Here is an 18,143-nt window from a genome sequence, read left to right as displayed (position 1 = left end):
GTTCATTGCTAATTTTTATTCTATTCAACTACAGGATTCGGTGTCAAAGAGCACTAAACACAGTGTACAAGCTTTTTATAGAGAGTCAAATGATCTCTTCACTCTTCATCATGACCTTTCTGTAGGAGGAAATAAAGACGAGCAGGAGTTATAAAGTGCATTTTCTCTCTGTTTTGCAGTTTAACACTGTAATATCTAGTTTGTTAGGCTACTGTATATGTGGACTTGATGTTTACAATTCCTTGTTAACAGATTCCTGATTTAGTCAAGTTACTATTAGTACAGTAAGCCAATTTTATAGGCTAGAATATTTTAAACAATAATCATATACAATGACAAAACAAAAACCCTTTTGCAACAGTATTAAATGTGTGCATTATCAAAAGGATGACGCAAACAAGAGCCTTTTATTAGATTTATCACTCATTAACATTTGGATGATAAGAGAACTTACTTTGGAGCTTACGTCACGGCTCTTGGCTCTAAGCTTGTTGACCTGAGACTCTGCAATATCGGCTCTTTCCTCTGCCTCATCCAGCTCATGCTGCAGCTTGCGGAACTTGCCAAGGTGGGTGTTAGCCTGTTCCTCCTGCAAAGAGTATGCACAAAATTTAAAAATAAATGGAAGTACAAACGCATATTAAATGTTTGCATCAGATACATTTTGATGCACTTACAGCTTCCTCTGCAGTTCTCTTGTAGGACTTGACTTTCAGCTGCAGTTTGTCTACCAGGTCTTGTAGACGAGCCAGATTCTTGCGATCTTCTTCAGTCTGTGAATACCCTTTTATTTTGAGCAATTTCTATCCAATTTGTTTCACATGTTTTGAAGGTGATACAGTAAATGGCACAGTGAAAAGAGAAATAACCTGGTAGGTAAGCTCCTTGATCCGTCTTTCATATTTCCGGATTCCTTTTACAGATTCACTGGCTTTTTTCTGTTCTATCTCCACCTCATTTTCCAGTTCCCTTACCTACAAAAATATACAAACTGTTTTGTAGAGATTCAAGATAATGTGTGGTATTTCCATGTTAATCAAGAAAATTCATGAACTCACCCTGGCTTCCAGTTTCTGGACCTGCTTCTTGCCCCCTTTCATGGCAATTTGCTCAGCTTCATCCAGGCGGTGCTGGAGATCTTTAATGGTCTGCTCCATGTTCTTCTTCATGCGCTCCAGGTGAGCACTGGTGTCCTGCTCCTTCTTCAGCTCTTCTGCCATCATGGCAGCATCAGTGATGGCTTTTTTGGCTTTTTCCTCAGCATTCCTGCACTCTTGGACAGCCTCCTCTACCTCAGTCTGAAGCTGAGAAGTGTCTCCCTCTAATTTCTTCTTCTGGTTCAGCAAGCTGGTGTTCTACAGTTGTTTACAAATTTAACTTCATATTATATGTAGACTTGAATTTTATTACATCATTTTGTTTCATTTTATGGAGGGAAAAAAGAAGAAGAATCTATATACTACCTGAGAGTGCAGTAGCTGAACCCTCTCACTGACATCCAACAATTCTTGCTCAGCCAGTTTGCGGCCTCTCTCAGTCTGCTCTACCAGGGATCTCAGTTCATCCAGTTCAGCCTGGATCAGATTGTTGCGTCTCTCCACAATAGCAATGTTCTCTTTGAGATCATCGTTAGCACGGAGAGCATCATCCAGCTGCAGCTGAGTATCCTACAAGGTAAAAAAATTCACAAGGAGATTGTGAATTATAGAATACACAGGTAATTAGAAACAAAGATTCCATCATACATTTGTTTAAAATGTACCTTAATATGTCCATGCAGACTCTTGAGTTGTTTCTGAGCCTCTGAAGCCTGCCTGTTAGCCTGGTTCAGCTGGATCTCCATCTCATTTAAGTCTCCCTCCATCTTCTTCTTCACTCTAAGAGCTTCATTTCTGCTGCGAGTCTCAGCCTCTAGAGAACTTTGCAGGGTGTCCATCACTCGTTGGTGATTCCTCTTGGCCTGCTCCATCTCCTCATCCTTTTCAGCCAGTTTACGTTCAATGTCAGCCTTCACCTGGTTGAATTCCAGTTGGGCCCGCAAGATCTTTCCTTCTTCATGCTCAAGGGAAGCCTAATAGATCACAGTTCAATCAAAGCTAAAATCTTTTTTTTCATCCACTATCCCATGGTTGCTATTTTATTCTGTAATTGAAATCTATAGCTGCAGAGTATATGATGTACATATGATGTAATCAATAATAATAATGCACCTCAGCTTCCTCAAGAGCACTCTGAATTTCTGCCTTTTCCTGCTCCAGCTGTTTACGGATTTTCTCCAGTTCATGGATACTCTTGCCAGTCTCCCCAATTTGCTCAGTGAGGTCAGAAATTTCCTCTGTTTATCAGGAAAGAATATGCTTGTCAATGTATGTTAACTAGTACTCAAAAGTTCTAGACCTCTGAAACAAACATGGGTACCTTGGAGGTTTTTGTTCTCCCTTTTCATGGTCTCCAGATGATCAAGGGACTCCTCATACGAGTTCTTCAGTTTGAAGAGCTCAGTGCTTAGAGATCTGGCCTCTTTTTGGGAGCTCTCCAGCTCAGACTGCGACTCTTCATATTTCTGCTTCCACTCAGCCAGGATCTGGTGGATTGCAACAAAAACATATTTACAGAAATAGAACCTTTGAACAGAGGACAAAACTGCCAACATTACAATAAACTGAATAATAACCTTGTCAAAGTTCCTTTGTTTCTTGTCAAGAGCAGCAGCAGCAGCATTAGATCGTTCAACATCAACCATGAGATCTTCAATCTCATTCTGCAGTCTGTGTTTGGTCTTTTCCAAAGAAGAGCACTTGGCATTTACAGCTTCCACAGCTTCTTCTGCATCTTGCAGACGCTGAGCAAGTTTCTTCCTACATGCCAGGACAGCAAATGTTTCAGTAGATTTTTTTTTAACATCATCCATTTCTTAACATGAAAAATCACTACATGCAAAAATGAAGATTTTGATGGTTTCTGATTTCTTACTTTGCATCCTCCAGCTCTTCTGTTCTCTGGATGGCATCAGTTTCATACTTGGTCCTCCACTGAGCCACCTCAGAGTTTGCTTTGGAGAGACTGCGCTGTAGCTCAGCTTTAGCCTCCTGCTCCTCTTCATACTGCTCTCTGAGCAGATCAGAATCATGACGAGCCGACTGCACTGCATGGGCCAAGGCATTCTTAGCCTGAAAAAAAGCATTTTGGTTGGTTGTTTCTATTTTTATTTTATTTTTTATTATTTTTAATTTTGTACTGTGTGAAAGGTTTTGAAGCACCAGCTGTAGAAATACCTTCACTTCCTCTTCAAGTTGTCTCTTGAGATCCTCAATCTGTTGGGTAAAGGACTGCTTGCTTCTGGTCAGCTGAGACACCAAGGAATCCTTCTCTTCCAATTGTCTTGTGAGTTCCCCTTGATTACAGATTGATTTCAGTTACATGTGTGTGTTATACATAACACTTAGAACACACATCCTCATCCCTTAGCTTAGTCCTTACCATTCTCTGTTAGCAATTTAGATTTCTGCATGCTGAAGTCATTGATGCTGCGTTGTCCTTCCTCAAATTTAGTCCTATACTCAGTCATCTGGTCCTCGAGAGTCCGGCACATCTTTTCAAGGTTTGTCTAGACCAAAGAATAAAGAAAATCAATATTATGGAAACAAAAAGGGCAAAAAAAGCCCTGTATACTCAACACATTTTGGTGTGCTCCTCTTAAAGATAAAATATACATGTCTGTATGCACCGTACATAATTATTCATTAATACCTTGGATTTAACAATCTGCTCCATGTTGGAGACCACATCATCCAGCTCCAGTCTCAGTTCACTCTTCTCCTTCTCAAGCTTCTGCTTCACTCTCTGAAGGTTGTCAATCTGCTCTCCCAGATCTGCCACACTATCAGCATGTTTCTTTCTTAGAGTTGCAGCAGTGGCCTCATGTTGCAGGGTGGCCTCTTCAAGGTCTCTGCGCAGTTTCTGGAACTCAGCCTCTCTCTTCTTGTTCATTTCAATCTGGGCAACAGTGGCTCCACCAGCCTCCTCCAGCCTCTCACTGATCTCCTCCAGTTCTCTTGCCAAATCTGCCCTTTGTTTCTCAATCTTGGCACGAGCTGCTCTCTCAGCCTCGAGCTCTTCTTCAAGCTCTTCAATACGAGCCTAAATATATGATTTTATGGTAAGCAAAGCAGGCAGAAATAGAAAAGTCACTATCTCGTGAGGTATCAGATTACCTGCAGCTCTTTAAGTTTCTTTTGAAGTTGGGCTGCCATTGCTTGCTCATCCTCAATTTTGCTGTTGAGTTGGCTGATCTCAAAATCTTTTCTGTGGTTTTGAAAAACATACATACATAGATATTTAGTAGTAGCTTATTGTTCCATTATTATTCCATGGTTATTGTTAGCAACTTACTTTTTCAGCCTCTCCTCCAGCTGTTGCTTATCATTTTCCAGGTCCATAATATTCTCCTGAGTCAATTTTAAGTCTCCTTCAAGTTTTCTCTTAGCCCTCTCAAGGTCCATGCGTAACTTCTTTTCCTGTTCCAGTGATCCCTCAAGCTGGAAAAAAAATAGTATTTAAAAAATTTGTACTATATTGTATTACATCTGGTTTAGTGAGAACATGATCCGGCAGCTCTAAAATGTATCACACCTGTGTTCTGTAACCTGTTTATGTGGATCCGCCGCCTCTGCAGCTGGATGTTTAAAGTCTCATGCAGCAATATTATCAAAACAAATAGTTTTGGTTTTTAATTCACCAAAAGTAAAATAGAACACCAACAAAAAACTGCAATAAAAATGCTAATCTTATATTCCCCGTGCTCAAATATTGCTAATAGTAAATCAATAGTCTCTTTCACATAACATAACTATTATAAGTTCAAAGTTCACCTGAGTTCATTGTCATAAAGCGAAGCTTACAGTCACATAGCATGCATTATAGAGTGCGTCATGGCGAAAAGAAAGCAGTTGTCATTAAAAACATTTTTTAATAACACAATCAACGACAATGACAAAATGGACCAAAATACTAAAAAGGCAAGAGTCCAAGAGAACGAGCGGCATCGGGTCACTGATGAAGCAGTTTGGTGACCATGACCATGACTAGCAGTGATAATTCTAGCCTGATTGTGAAAGGTTTTTAGAACCGCTTACAAGGAGACTAAAGGTTGTGAACTTGTGCATGGCTTTTCACTTCACTACAAGTTATATACTGTATATAACTGTGTATGAAACAAATCAAATCTTGAATAAAATCTTGACTCTTGAAAGGCTTTGAAAGTGATTGCCACAAATTAAATGGAGTTAACAGTTATTTACAGTCATTTGGGCTTTTAGGGAGTACAGGGACTCAAATACACAAAAAGTTCCTGAAGGACTGAGGCAGTTATTGGCGCCTGTGAATACCATACCAATCACAAGTGGAGTGCGAGTGGGCATTCTCCAAAATGAATCTTATTTGTAGCTCGCAGCATGCATCTTCTCATCCCCACCATCTTGTCTCTGATGTTTTTGAACATCATGGGCCTACCACTTACAAAGTTCAATCCTGAACCATTTGTGCACTCATGGATACATAAGGGACACGGGACCGCCACAGACACTCAAAGCCAAACACGACACAGGGAAGAGGAAGAGGAAGAGGACACTGACACGACAGCTTTGTGGAATATTTTGTGTTAGTTAAGACATTTTTTCTTAGTTATGTTGAGCAGTTAATGTTGTAAGTAGGCCTACTGTATGAAACGTAGCTTTGTTTTCGAAGTGCTTTGGGCAAATGTGCTTTGTAACTATCTGAGGTGACAGCACAGTAGGCCTATGGTTCCGTTTTGATAAACTGATGGAATGTGCGATCCATAAATGTTTTCCTTTGTACTGAGAATACTCACTGCTATAAACTTCTTATGTCGTATACCAGTGTAATCAATTACATAGGCCTACCTATCAGCATTGAATATCGTTGGCTATGTGAGATTCCAGAAGCACTTTTATGTGTCTGTAAGTTTGGGGACCGGGACCTTCCGTGTGCCTCCTGACTTGCCAAATCACTACCCTCTTAGTGTTCCGGGACCTGCATATTTACAAATTAAGCCCTGATTTCCTACCCATAACTATGTAACAAGTACTAACATCATCAACTTGCTGCTCCAGTTTAGCTTTGGCTTTGGTCAGAGTGTTGACTTTGTCCTCCTCACTCTGCAGATCATCCAGTGTTTGCTGATGAGCTTCCTGGAGAGCTTTCTTCTCCTTGGTCAGCTTGGCAATGATTTCATCAAGAGCTGCCATTTCCTCAGTCAGGTTTTTAACCTGTAAAAGAAATATACTTTGTTGAATGTCTCCAAAACACATTACTCTAAATTGTTTCAAGCTTATTTAAAGTAAACCTAAACCTTATTCTCAGTGGCATGCTTCTCCTTCTCCACTTTGGCCAGAGTAAGTTCCAGATCATCAATATCTTTCTTCAGTTCAGAGCATTCATCCTCCAGCTTTCTCTTCTTAGCTGTCAATTCAGCATTCATTTCCTCTTCATCTTCCAGTCTCTCAGTCAACTCTTTGCATTTTGCTTCAAGTTGGATCTTGTTCTTAATCAGACCTTCACATCGCTCCTCAGCATCACAAAGATTGTCTTGCTCCTGTTTAAAAAAAAAAGCAATTCATGTAAAATGTTGAATTCTGGTCTCCTGAAAGTGACAACTGCATGATTTCCACATCTATTTTCAAACCACAAACTCACAGCCTGGACTTGGAGTTGCAGGTCATTTTTCTCTTGGAGAAGTGTGACCATTTTCTCCTCAAGTTCTTTTCTGCGGGCTTCAGATTTAGCATAAGCCTCTTTTAATTTCAGGAATTCTTCCTTCATGTTGGCCATCTCTTTCTCTGCTTCAGCTGACCTTAACAGGGGTTTAATCTTGAAGTACAGTTTCATCCAGGGCCAATTCTTGACACCCATGAAAGCACGGACATTCCACTGGATCACAAGCAAAGCATCCCTGCAATTCACTAAATGTTAACATATTTTTTGAAGTTATGGAAAATGCCTTGAGAATTATTAGCAGAGTCTTACCTGCGTTCAACCATCTTCTGGAACTCAACTCTTGAGAGAAGCCCCCGAGCACAAGCCTGAAAACGAGTGATGATTAGGGCAAGACGATCATCTCTCATCTCTTCAAGAAGACCCAGGAGACCAGCCTTGAAGAACACCTAGAATAACAGCATATAATATCTCAATATGCATACTCGATTTTATTTACTGTAAAATGACTTTAGCTTTAAAGTAGTATTGCAAAACTAATATGACTCATAGTATTGAACCTTAGTGTGTCCAAACTTGTACTGATTATGGTCAATGTCCAATGAACCCAACAATTTCTCAGCTCCCTTCCTACTGTCAATAAATTGCCCTTCAGGAATAGCAGCAGGATTCAAAATACGATATCTGCAAAAAAATTGTTTAAGAAATAATTAGAAATATTCAGGTATTTAAGAATATCTTATAGGCTATGTGTTTATGCACAATTATTACAATTATTATACGTAAATTAATTAATTCTACTTGAAATTTGCAGATGTATTCATGCCCCAAGATATAAATCAATTGGTGTTGACAACTAAAAGGATCCACATGTGCAACATTTTTTCTCTTATGAAGAAAAAATATGAAGTATTTATATGCTGTGGTTTTAATAATGAGTCTTTATTGGTCACATATACAGTAGAGCAGTGAAATTGTTCTCTTCACATACTCAAGCCTGTCAGGAAGCTGGGGTCAGAGAGCAGGGTCAGCCATGATATGGCACCCCTGGAGCAGAGAGGGTTAAGGGCCCAACAGTGGCAGCTTGGCATTGCTGGGGCTTGAACCCCTGACCTTCCGATCAGTAACCCAAAGCCTTAACCGCTAAGCCACCACTGCCCCAGCATATTGTAGAAGGCAAGGCCAGTTCTTTTGTTTCTACTATACACTGAAGACATTTGGGTCTTAGATCAAAAGATGAATATGAGAAAATAGATCAGAATTTCAGCTTTCAATTCCTGATATTTATATCTAGATGTGTTAACCAACTTAGAACATGGCATCTTTGGTGGAAGATCACCCAATTTTTAAGTCAGCAAAAGTATGGAACAGATAGCCTTAAAGTAAAAATCACTGAATGTTTGATTGCATATACCTAACTGCACCAATGACATCATCAAACTGTTACAGTCTTCTTTTGTGATGCTTTTCCAGGCATGTTGTTGTTTGTTTTGGGGGTTTCTCCATTCAGTCTCCTCTTCAAAAGGTGAAACTTGACCAGTCTAAAACCTTCCACTCACACCCCCCACCCCCCACCCCCTGATGAAATCCTTTGTTGTGTTGTCAGCATGTTTTGGTTCATTTTCTTGCTGCGTGATAAAGTTACTCTCAATTAGATTGGATGCATTTCTCTGTAAACTGGTAGACAGAATGTTTCTGTAGCCTGAACTCATTCTGCTGCTACCATCATGAGTTACATCATCAATAAAGATTGATGAGCCCGTTCTAGAAGCAGCCATGCAAGCCCAAGCCATGACACTACATCCACCGTGCTTGACTGAACCTGTATATTTTGGATCATGAGCAGATCCATTCTTTCTCCACACTTTGGCCTTTCCATCACTTTTTTAGAGGTTTATCTTGGTTTCAGAACTCTGTATTTCTTTACAAATTCCAATCTGGCCTTCTGATGCTTACTGCTCATGAGTGGTTTGCATCAAGATGTTGTGGCCTCTATATTTCTGCTCTCAAAGTCTTTTCGAATGGTGGATTGTGATATCGTCACCCTTGCCCTGTGGAGGTTGTTGGTGATATCAATGAATGTTGTCAGTTTGGGTTTTTCTTCACAGCTCTCACAATGTTTTTGTCATCAACTGCTGTTGTTTTCCCTAACCAACCTGTTCAGTGTCTGGTGACACCAGGGGTTTCCTTCTTTTTCAGGACATTCTAAATTGTTGTATTGGCTATGCCCAATGCTTGTGCAATAGCTCTGATAAATTTTCCTTCTTTTCTCAGCTTCAAAATGGCTTGCTTTTCTCCCATAGACCGCTCTCTGGTCTTCATGTCGGTTTACCCTTTTTAACAACAAATGCAGTCTTCACAACTGAAACCCACAGCTCAAGTCAAGAATAGACATTCAGAGCTATTAACTGTTTAAAAAAATCAATCTAACAGGGCACACCTGGGCAACAAGAAACATCTTTCAGTCACATGTTCCAATATTTTTAATCACTTGAAAAATGGGTAGATTCAAACAAAAGGTGCCATGTTCTAAGTTGTTTAACACATTTAGATGTACATATCAGGTACTGAAAGTTAAAATTCTGATTTACTGTCTCATATTCATCTTTTGATCTCAAACCCAAATGTCTTCAGTGTATAGCAGTAGAAAAAAAAAAGGCCTTTCGGAGGAGACTGTGTATGAGCAAAATGTATATACTTTGTGCAACTGTACAGAATTTCATCAAGTTGGGAATTCAACTTGCTAGTAACTTCTTTATGCTATAACATGTTACCTTTGCTTGAAGTCACCATAGAGGATCCTGTTGGGGAAGCCCTTTCTGCAGATTCTGATGCCCTCCAGCACACCATTACAGCGCAGCTGGTGCATTACTAGAGGATTCTCCATGGCCCCAGGAGTCTTTGTCTCATTGGGGATGATGCAGCGCACAAAATGAGGATGAGTTGATCTCAGGTTGGTCATCAGCTTGTTTAAATTCTCCTAAAGATGGAATTTGCACAGTCTCACACTTGCAAAGTTGTAAGAATTCACATGACTTAATTTGTATAAAAAGTTAAGGCTAGCATTAAAAGAAAAACTTTTTGTCTGTTTTTAAACAGTTCTGCAAACTACTGTAAAATGACAGTACTGATTTGGTTATGTAATTGTACCTCATATCAATATAGCCACTGTATGTCAAAATGTTCATCTGTGTATTGTTTTGAGGTTTTTCGATTATACAACTTATCTCACCCTATGGAGGGCAGACACAGTCTGGAAAGAAGACCCTTTTTTCTTCTTTTCCTTTGTTTTTCCACCTGCACTTCCTTCTGCCATGGCTATTAGAATAAAATGGCAGATGATTAGAACAAAATGCATGATGACTAGGAAATGGTAATACATTCCTCAGCCATCTGAGTCATCTTACCTGAGTCAGCACTAGCATAATTCGCAAAAAGATTAGCAAGCAATTTCATGGTGGACTTCTGGTACAGCCCCACAACAGTTTCATTGAGTGGATCCTTGTTCTTCACCAGCCAATTGACAATGTTGTAGTCAACAGTGCCAGCATAATGAATTAGTGAAAAGTGAGCCTCTGCTTTACCCTTCACAATCCTGGGTTTCTGGAAGTTAGCAGATTTGCCCAAGTGATTGTCGTAAAGCTTAGCTTTGAATGTGGAATCACTGGCTTTGGGGAACATGCACTCCTCTTCAAGGATGGACATGATACCCATAGGCTACAGAGACAACAACGAAAAAGCATGAGTTTATCTTATTTCTAAACTAATAAACCAAGTTTGTGAAATCAAGTTGTAAGCTCAAATTCCACGCCTCACCTTTTCAATGAGATCAATACAAGCCTGCAAGTCCATGCCAAAGTCAATGAATGTCCACTCAATACCCTCTTTCTTGTATTCTTCTTGCTCCAGCACAAACATGTGGTGGTTGAAAAACTGCTGCAACTTCTCATTAGTGAAGTTGATGCACAGCTGCTCAAAGGTGTTGAACTGTTAAGGAAAACATGCAGTAAGTAATAATGATGCACTCCTCATAAATACTGATATAAAGCTCCCTGGCAGTAGAAATTTGTAGGAGGAAAATAAATTTGTACAAGAAAACGTACATCAAAGATCTCAAATCCAGCGATATCCAGCACACCAATGAAGTACTGGCGAGGCTGCTTGGTGTCCAGAGATTGGTTAATTCTCATAACCATCCAAAAGAACATTTTCTCATATACTGCCTTTGACAAAGCTCCAGTAGCATAGTATACCTATAGTACAGAATATATATGAATTCGTTACAGAAATAATATTTCGATGATAGCCTTCTAGATTGTATGTATATTCATATCATTCATTATGTATGATATCATTCATTTATAACCTGCTGGACATTCTGGCCCTTTGTGACCCACTCATTTCCTACTTTGACTCTGGGGTGACACAAAGACTTGATGAGATCAGCGGAATTCAGGCCCATTAGATAAGCTGCTTTGTCAGCATCTGAAATGGATCATACCCATTATTAATCATACATTTCTGACTTGTATAATCTGAGTGCACTCTTGTCATGGCTGCTTGTCAAGCGGTGGGAATTACTATGTGGTCAGCTTTACTAGGTACGTACTGTGCCTACACTACAAGGGCCTACACTTCTCTGGGTAAGCTAGACTCCTAACAAGTAATGAGTGCAAGTTGGATTGCTTACTATCATTCTAATTTGCTAATAAACTTTTTTTTCTATCAGCATAAATCTAGTTGACTAAGAAGTGAATCATTCCTAAATTTTAACTGCAAAAATGAATTGAAGTCACACATGTAGCTTAAACATAATTTTCAAGACTTCTTAATTCAAACATTTTAAAATAAAATTGAACTGAATTAATAGAAATAATCATATCCAACTTACATATAGTATATGCTTACAGAAGCACATTGCTGCCATGCAAGAAAAAAAATCCGCATCAGCATCTTGCTATTACAAGAAAAGCATCTTGTTGCTTCAAGAAAACATATTATTATTACAAGAAAAGCATATATTTTATTAATAGAAGGGCATCTTGTTATCATGAGAAAAACATATCTTTATTACAAGAACAGCATGTCTTTATTATGAAATAAATGTTATACAAGCAACATAACCTTGTTATTACAATATAGCCTACGTGGTTATCAGTTGAGGTTCTGACATATGACACATTTTACATAATTAGTCATATGTCATAGTCAATGCTTGTCTTAAACTACAATGAAATTGAAATGTCACTGAGCAGTGTGTGCGGTATTATCATTAGTGTATGCACATTATGAAGGACTCTTAAATCTCTTAAATCAGTGTTTATACAGATGCAAAAATTGGTCAGACTGCTTAGACATTGCTTTAATCCTAGCAGATCAAGTTGAATGACATGGGGAACTCCAGTTTACAGTATTTTAAATGTCTACAGGCTGGAATTGTTATTACATACCCAAAACACTGTCAAGCTTTTATTAAAAAAAAAAAATCCTTGTGGAGTTGAGATGCAGGAATGGACTTCGATGCAGGCTGTATTGTTTTAGATATATGGCACAAGCAACTGTATAAACACTGGGATTTGAGAATTCTTTGTAATATGCATATAACAATAGTATCTACAGCGCTCAGTGACATTAACATCTCATTGTGGTTTAAGCCAAGCATGAAGTAAAATTTTTGAGATAATGAGATGTTTCTTTGTACTAACAAGATGCTTTTCTCAGAATAATGAGATGTTTTCTTGTAATACCAAGATGCTGATGGGGACTTGCGTAGCAGTAATGTGCTTCCGTATATGTTTTTAAGAGTTTGTAGATTACTAATGAGTTGGAAAGTTACTAATCCTTGAGTCCCTTTGTAGAGATTAGTATATTAGAAAACCTGTAATTAGAGAAAGTGTAATTGATTTTACCAAAATGTAAACAATGCATTTATGTGATGTATGAAGATATACCCTCAGTGCCGTCAGCCTCAGCCTGCTCCTCTCTCTGTTTCTGCTTGAACTTCATGTTTCCAAAGTGCATGATGGCACCAGTCAGCTTATAGATGCTGTTCTTTTCCTCTTGGGTGAAGCCCAGCACATCAAAAGCTTCCTACAGAAAAAAGTGGAGTGTCTCTCTTAAATACAAGTATGTCAGCTTGACTCATGCTGCTCAAGAACCTCAGCATAGACCATAGAGTTAAAATTGAATATACTTGCCATTAGGAACCTACAGTTAACATCTTGTTACAATATCATTCATAATTATGAAACTTTGGTTCTGGAAAGTTTTTTTAAATTTTTTTTTATACATACATCAGTAGCCATCAGCTCATCAGCATCACTAATAGAGGCTACTTGAGTCTCTCCTTGGGAGATGAAGGCGTAATCATAAGGGTTAGCAGTAATAAGCAGCATTTCTGTCAAAGATGAAAAAAGAGAGAAAGATACTTTTGTAATAGTTATGTATGTATAGAGTATATGTATTGAACTGTGTAGAATGCATTATTAATATTGATATTTCTTGCTGACCTAGCAGCTCAGGTTTCTTCTGAGACAAGATCTGATAGAAGATATGGTAATCTCTCTCAGCTTTGAGCTGGAAGGTCACACGGGACTTCTCTAAAAGATCTGTAATCAGCCAGAATAACAAGACAAACAGTGAACAAATTATTATGCTCATATTAAAAAAACAGATTGAGTGTTTGTTTTTTTTTGTAATAAAAAAATGGTATTACATGTCTCGATATCAGCAGAGGCCAGTTTTCCAGTGGCACCAAAGTGGATCCGGATAAACTTGCCCTATTTGAAAAGGTAAACATTGGTTCATCCCTTTTTCTTCTGAAGTTAGACATGATAATAGTCCTTACAAGCAATTATTAAACTTACAAATCTGGATGAGTTGTCATTTCTGATGGTCTTGGCATTTCCAAAAGCCTCCAGAGCAGGGTTACACTGGATAATTTGATCCTCCAGAGTACCCTAAAAAGAGATGATAAAAGTGAAATTGTGTGTTTTAGTTCATGTGTGAAAAACATCAGATTCAAAATGTCATGCTATGTTAATTTTCACATTCAGGAAACATTTGAATAGTGACTGAGGAACAAAGCTTTGATCAAGGTGTTTATCAATTCCATCCTTCCCATAAATCATTTGAATACTTGAACAATATCGTACAAGCAAGACTGTGGTTATACTGAATAACGGCACAGCTATGATTCAGTGTATGTATGAAGCCGGGGTACTGTAGCCAATCACAGCCTTTCATATTTAAGTCAAAAGTTATATTCATGAACAATTTGTCATGTCTTCTGATGATTTCACTAACTCTACTGTAATAATGGTTTCAAACTACTGTAGGAAGTGGAATTTTATGTGCCGAACACAGACGAGTGGAGTGATACACACAGTGAAACCTCCCAGTTCGGTTATACAAATATAAGCACTCTTGGAACGCTGCTCAACCAATCAAATTAGTGGACCAGATTTAACTGTTATATAATAGTTAACAAATGTTGATTCTAACTTCTCATTAAGAACTGTTCAAAGTTTTCTAAAGGTGAGAATTGGTACTATTATTTTCATTTGTGATTCATTGAGAGACTTGTGTGGAAACCTGTCTCACTGATTGAAATATGACAGAATGTTTCATTCACCCTCTTGTCATTGGGATCCCTCTTAAAACCTCCAGCTGCAATGCTGGCGAAGTACTGGATGACTCTCTTGGTGTTCACAGTCTTCCCAGCACCAGATTCTCCACTATGAAAAGTTTCATTTTTTAGTACAAAATCTATTTATAATTTAAAATATAACAATAATATCCTTTAAAAAAACGCTGATAATAATAGGCTTCATAGACAGACATTAAAAATGTCTTGATATTTCAATAGTTATATTATATATTTTATATATATTTCATATCACAGTTTCTCAAAAAGGGGTAGACTTACGTGATAAGGATAGACTGGTTTTCCCTGTCTAAAATAAAGATACATCTGAGCTCAGCACATCAAATACATTTAGTTGTTAACAATACATATCAATCAAGGGAAAAAAAGGATCAGGAATTTAAATTAAATACATTTTTATTTGAACATTGCACTCGGAATAATAGGTCATATTTACCTGCAAGCATGTACTGGTAGGCGTTATCAGAAATGGAGAAGATGTGAGGAGGAGCTTCACTCCTCTTCTTGCCTCTGTAGGCAACGACAACTTCCTGGTTGTACACTGGCAGCCACTTGTAGGGGTTGATAGTTACACAGAAAAGTCCTGAGTAGGTCTGTAGAGAAGGAAACAAATGTTTACTGAATTCAGAGCCATTCAACATAAAATATATAGTTCATATGAGTGGAGAACTTCACATGCATAACTCACGTAGATCATCCAGGCTGCGTAACGCTCTTTGAGGTTAAACAGCACGGCAGGTTCATGCAGGAAGGTGAACATCGCCATGTCCTCAATTTTATCGAACTTTGGCGGGTTCTGAGGGTGAATGTCAGCTTCCTTGACAGTCACAGTCTGCATGCAAGAGCATATTGCATTTTTGTCGGATGTTGTGTTTTATAGTACTTTTTCATTATTATTTTTATTTTTTAAACAAAGAACACAATGCCTCTCAGTAAATGCTTACCTTTCCTTTCTCAGTCTCACAAGTAACTTTGTCTCCATCACGACTGATAATTGTTCCTTTAACATATTCTTCTTCTGGATCAGGAACAAAACATGCCCTTTTCATGTCAAAGGCCCGAGTTTGGGCCTCAAGGCGCTCTAATTCTGACTTTCTCAGGAATGAGGCTGCAGCCCCAAACTCCGCCATCTGAGCATCCGACATCTTTTAGCCTATTTATCAAATATGCCAAGCTTTAGTTTATATGTATCAGAACCAAAGTCGGTCTAAGTGCATTTGTAAATATATATATAAAGCACTAAACAGTAACTAGTATTAGTGTTTTAACTCGCATTGCTTTAGACAGCATTGCCAAAAGCATGAAGTCACTTCAAGCATACAGATTGTTAGTGCTTACCTCTGTTGTTTACCCTCTTAGCAAAAATGGATGTTGTCACTCTGGAAGCAGGCAGTTACAAAAAAAACTGAATGACATAGAAGTATGCTTGTTAGCTTTATACCATAGCCAGTTCATGGCTTTTGAAATTAGGCACTGTTCAAAACTTTTTTTCCACCAAAGTTTAATATGATGAAAATATGTTGCATTTGCTTTACATAAAACCGAATCATTTAGGATTGTGACACCTCAACAGTTCTAAGATAATGACCAATACTAATATTAAAAGCTGCTACTAAAAGGTATGTTTACCTCTGGATGGTTGAAGTTCAGAAATCAGCAATGTCCAGGTCATCATCTCCCTCTTTTATAAAGCACGCACCCTCTAAATAAGGCATTTGGCATTGTTAGGTAGGAGGGCTATTTTGTTTGATTAAACTTCAGGTGGGTGGGGTACACTGACTTTTCCACATTATGGTGGACGTGGTGCATGGAGAGAAGGGTGAGGGTGGTCAGATTTGTGCCAACAACCAACCCATAATGGAAACCAAAGGATATTTAACATGAATACACAGAGAACGGTGTATATTTTATATATTATTTTATATTTTGTACGAGTCTTATTTTTGTTGAAATGATTTGTTTATTTTCAGACTGTGATACCCCGATGCTAGGACATTCATGGTGCTACAATCAGCCATCAGTAAGATCTGTTTTTGTAAACTGATGTACTCAAGTTATGAGTGCAGAGCATCTTTTTACATTTTAAACTAAAGAATTACTTAACACCGAATGCAGAACATGTCAAATGATTCATGCCATGCCTTCCTATACTAATATCTGTAGATAACACCTTTAAAATAATTAAAGTTTCTTACACTTTGTATTTAAGCAAAACTGGAATAAAGATGGTTTTATTACAAGCAAAATCCGGCCTTTTCTTTCACATGACTACTGTAATGTATTTAGACAGTGACTCATCCCCTGATCAAATAATATGACTTAAACAGGAAAATAAAAACACTGCTGCATGTCTCAGATGCCTTTAGATATCTGTCATAGTTAGCAGCTGTTAGCAGGAATCGAGGGCCATCAGCAACTGTTGAAATGATTCCTCATCTCATTGGCGCTTTGTTATCTCCGCTCCTTTGTCCTTGAGTATACAGATAAACCCTGTAACATTCCAGGCGGGTGACAATGTTTGATTGAGTAGCACAGGTTTCTCCACACACAGTGGCACACCCATATTAGTAAAGCTGTGGTCAGAGCCAGTGAAAGCTAATGTAAAAGGAGGCAAATGTTATTAACTCCCCAGTTCTTTATAATGGTTACATATTTTCAGCAATATTTAATTTTCTGTAATACATGCTTACTGGTATTTATTCAAGCAATTAAATGAGCACTAATTAAAAAATAAATAAATAAATCCCTTGACTGGAGTGTTTTTGTTGCCATGCTAGCTCATACTAATTACCCTCAGATATGGATTTATCTTGATAATATTCTTAGACTCTGACCGATGGAGACTATAAAGCATTTCTGTACATCACTTTGGATTATGGCGTCTGCTAAATGCTGTAAATGTAAATGCTGGTGTTATTGTGACATGCTACATGACCTGCTACATGGATTTCGATGCAGGTATTTGGTCATGTCCCTAGTGGAAGTGGAAATTCAATTGACTAAACTTTTTTTGTATGAGCGATGACACTTGGGAATGTGAAGAGACAAATATTATTCTAATAAACATCTGATCAATATATGTGCACTGTATATATTTAGCATGTTATTCGGGGAATGGTTTTCTTTCTACATGCATTAGTACATATTTAGTCGATTGAAATGAATAATAATAGCCACCTTAAAACTCTACTTAGAAGTATGAGGATATATTTATTTTTAGAATGAAACATCTAATAGGGTGAAGTGTGAAGTAAGGCTACATGCCTTACCAAGTGAGAGCAACAGAAACCCTACAGTACATTCTTTACCAAGTGATAACAACAACAAGGCAGAGGTCAGGCCACTTAATGGTGCAAGTGTCGGTGATGAGTATTACATCTGCTCTCCTTAATACCCTCTTTAGTTTATAAGGTTCTACTCTATACATACTTTCCCTGTCAAACTAATATGAAATAACCTTCCAGAGGGAACTAGGAAATACCTAGCCAGAACAAGCATTCAAGTCAGTTACACTGCTGACCTAATGGATTAACAAGAATGAAGGAGAGTATTGGGGCTGCAAGGGTATGTTTTGCTTGTAACAAAAGGCAAGCATTTTATTTTTCCTTGGGAGAAGTAGCCCAAACCTGACAGGATCCCCATTTCCCCCTCACTTCAAAAGTGAAAATGACATGTAAGGACTGTACTGTACCCCATGTTATATGTTTACTTATTTACAGAGCAGGACAATTCCCTGCTAATTACT

General features: G+C 38.2%; 1 protein-coding gene across 1 annotated transcript; it reads right to left on the bottom strand.

The window, feature by feature from the left end:
* LOC128614087 (myosin-7) lies at positions 1-15,805 on the bottom strand. Its single transcript, XM_053635383.1, has 38 exons — positions 15,737-15,805; positions 15,343-15,551; positions 15,087-15,230; positions 14,835-14,991; positions 14,660-14,687; positions 14,366-14,468; positions 13,599-13,691; positions 13,448-13,511; positions 13,242-13,340; positions 13,026-13,129; positions 12,684-12,822; positions 11,099-11,217; positions 10,836-10,985; positions 10,549-10,719; positions 10,140-10,449; positions 9,965-10,050; positions 9,507-9,712; positions 7,293-7,416; positions 7,045-7,181; positions 6,715-6,970; positions 6,371-6,613; positions 6,111-6,287; positions 4,393-4,538; positions 4,215-4,305; positions 3,751-4,140; positions 3,481-3,607; positions 3,276-3,394; positions 2,974-3,170; positions 2,675-2,858; positions 2,419-2,584; positions 2,211-2,335; positions 1,763-2,071; positions 1,464-1,667; positions 1,059-1,355; positions 870-974; positions 678-773; positions 455-589; positions 1-119 (listed from the first exon to the last, which is right to left on the bottom strand). The coding sequence occupies exons 2-38, from the start codon at positions 15,541-15,543 to the stop codon at positions 99-101; spliced, it is 5,823 nt and encodes a 1,940-aa protein (XP_053491358.1). The 5' UTR covers positions 15,544-15,551; positions 15,737-15,805; the 3' UTR covers positions 1-98.
* Between the last annotated feature and the right edge of the window lie 2,338 nt (positions 15,806-18,143).

This window comes from Ictalurus furcatus, chromosome 1 (assembly GCF_023375685.1).
Source record: "Ictalurus furcatus strain D&B chromosome 1, Billie_1.0, whole genome shotgun sequence".
Lineage (NCBI taxonomy): Eukaryota > Metazoa > Chordata > Actinopteri > Siluriformes > Ictaluridae > Ictalurus > Ictalurus furcatus.
The sequence above is the reverse complement of the archived record's forward strand: the minus strand, read 5'-3'. Positions and strand labels throughout refer to the sequence as shown.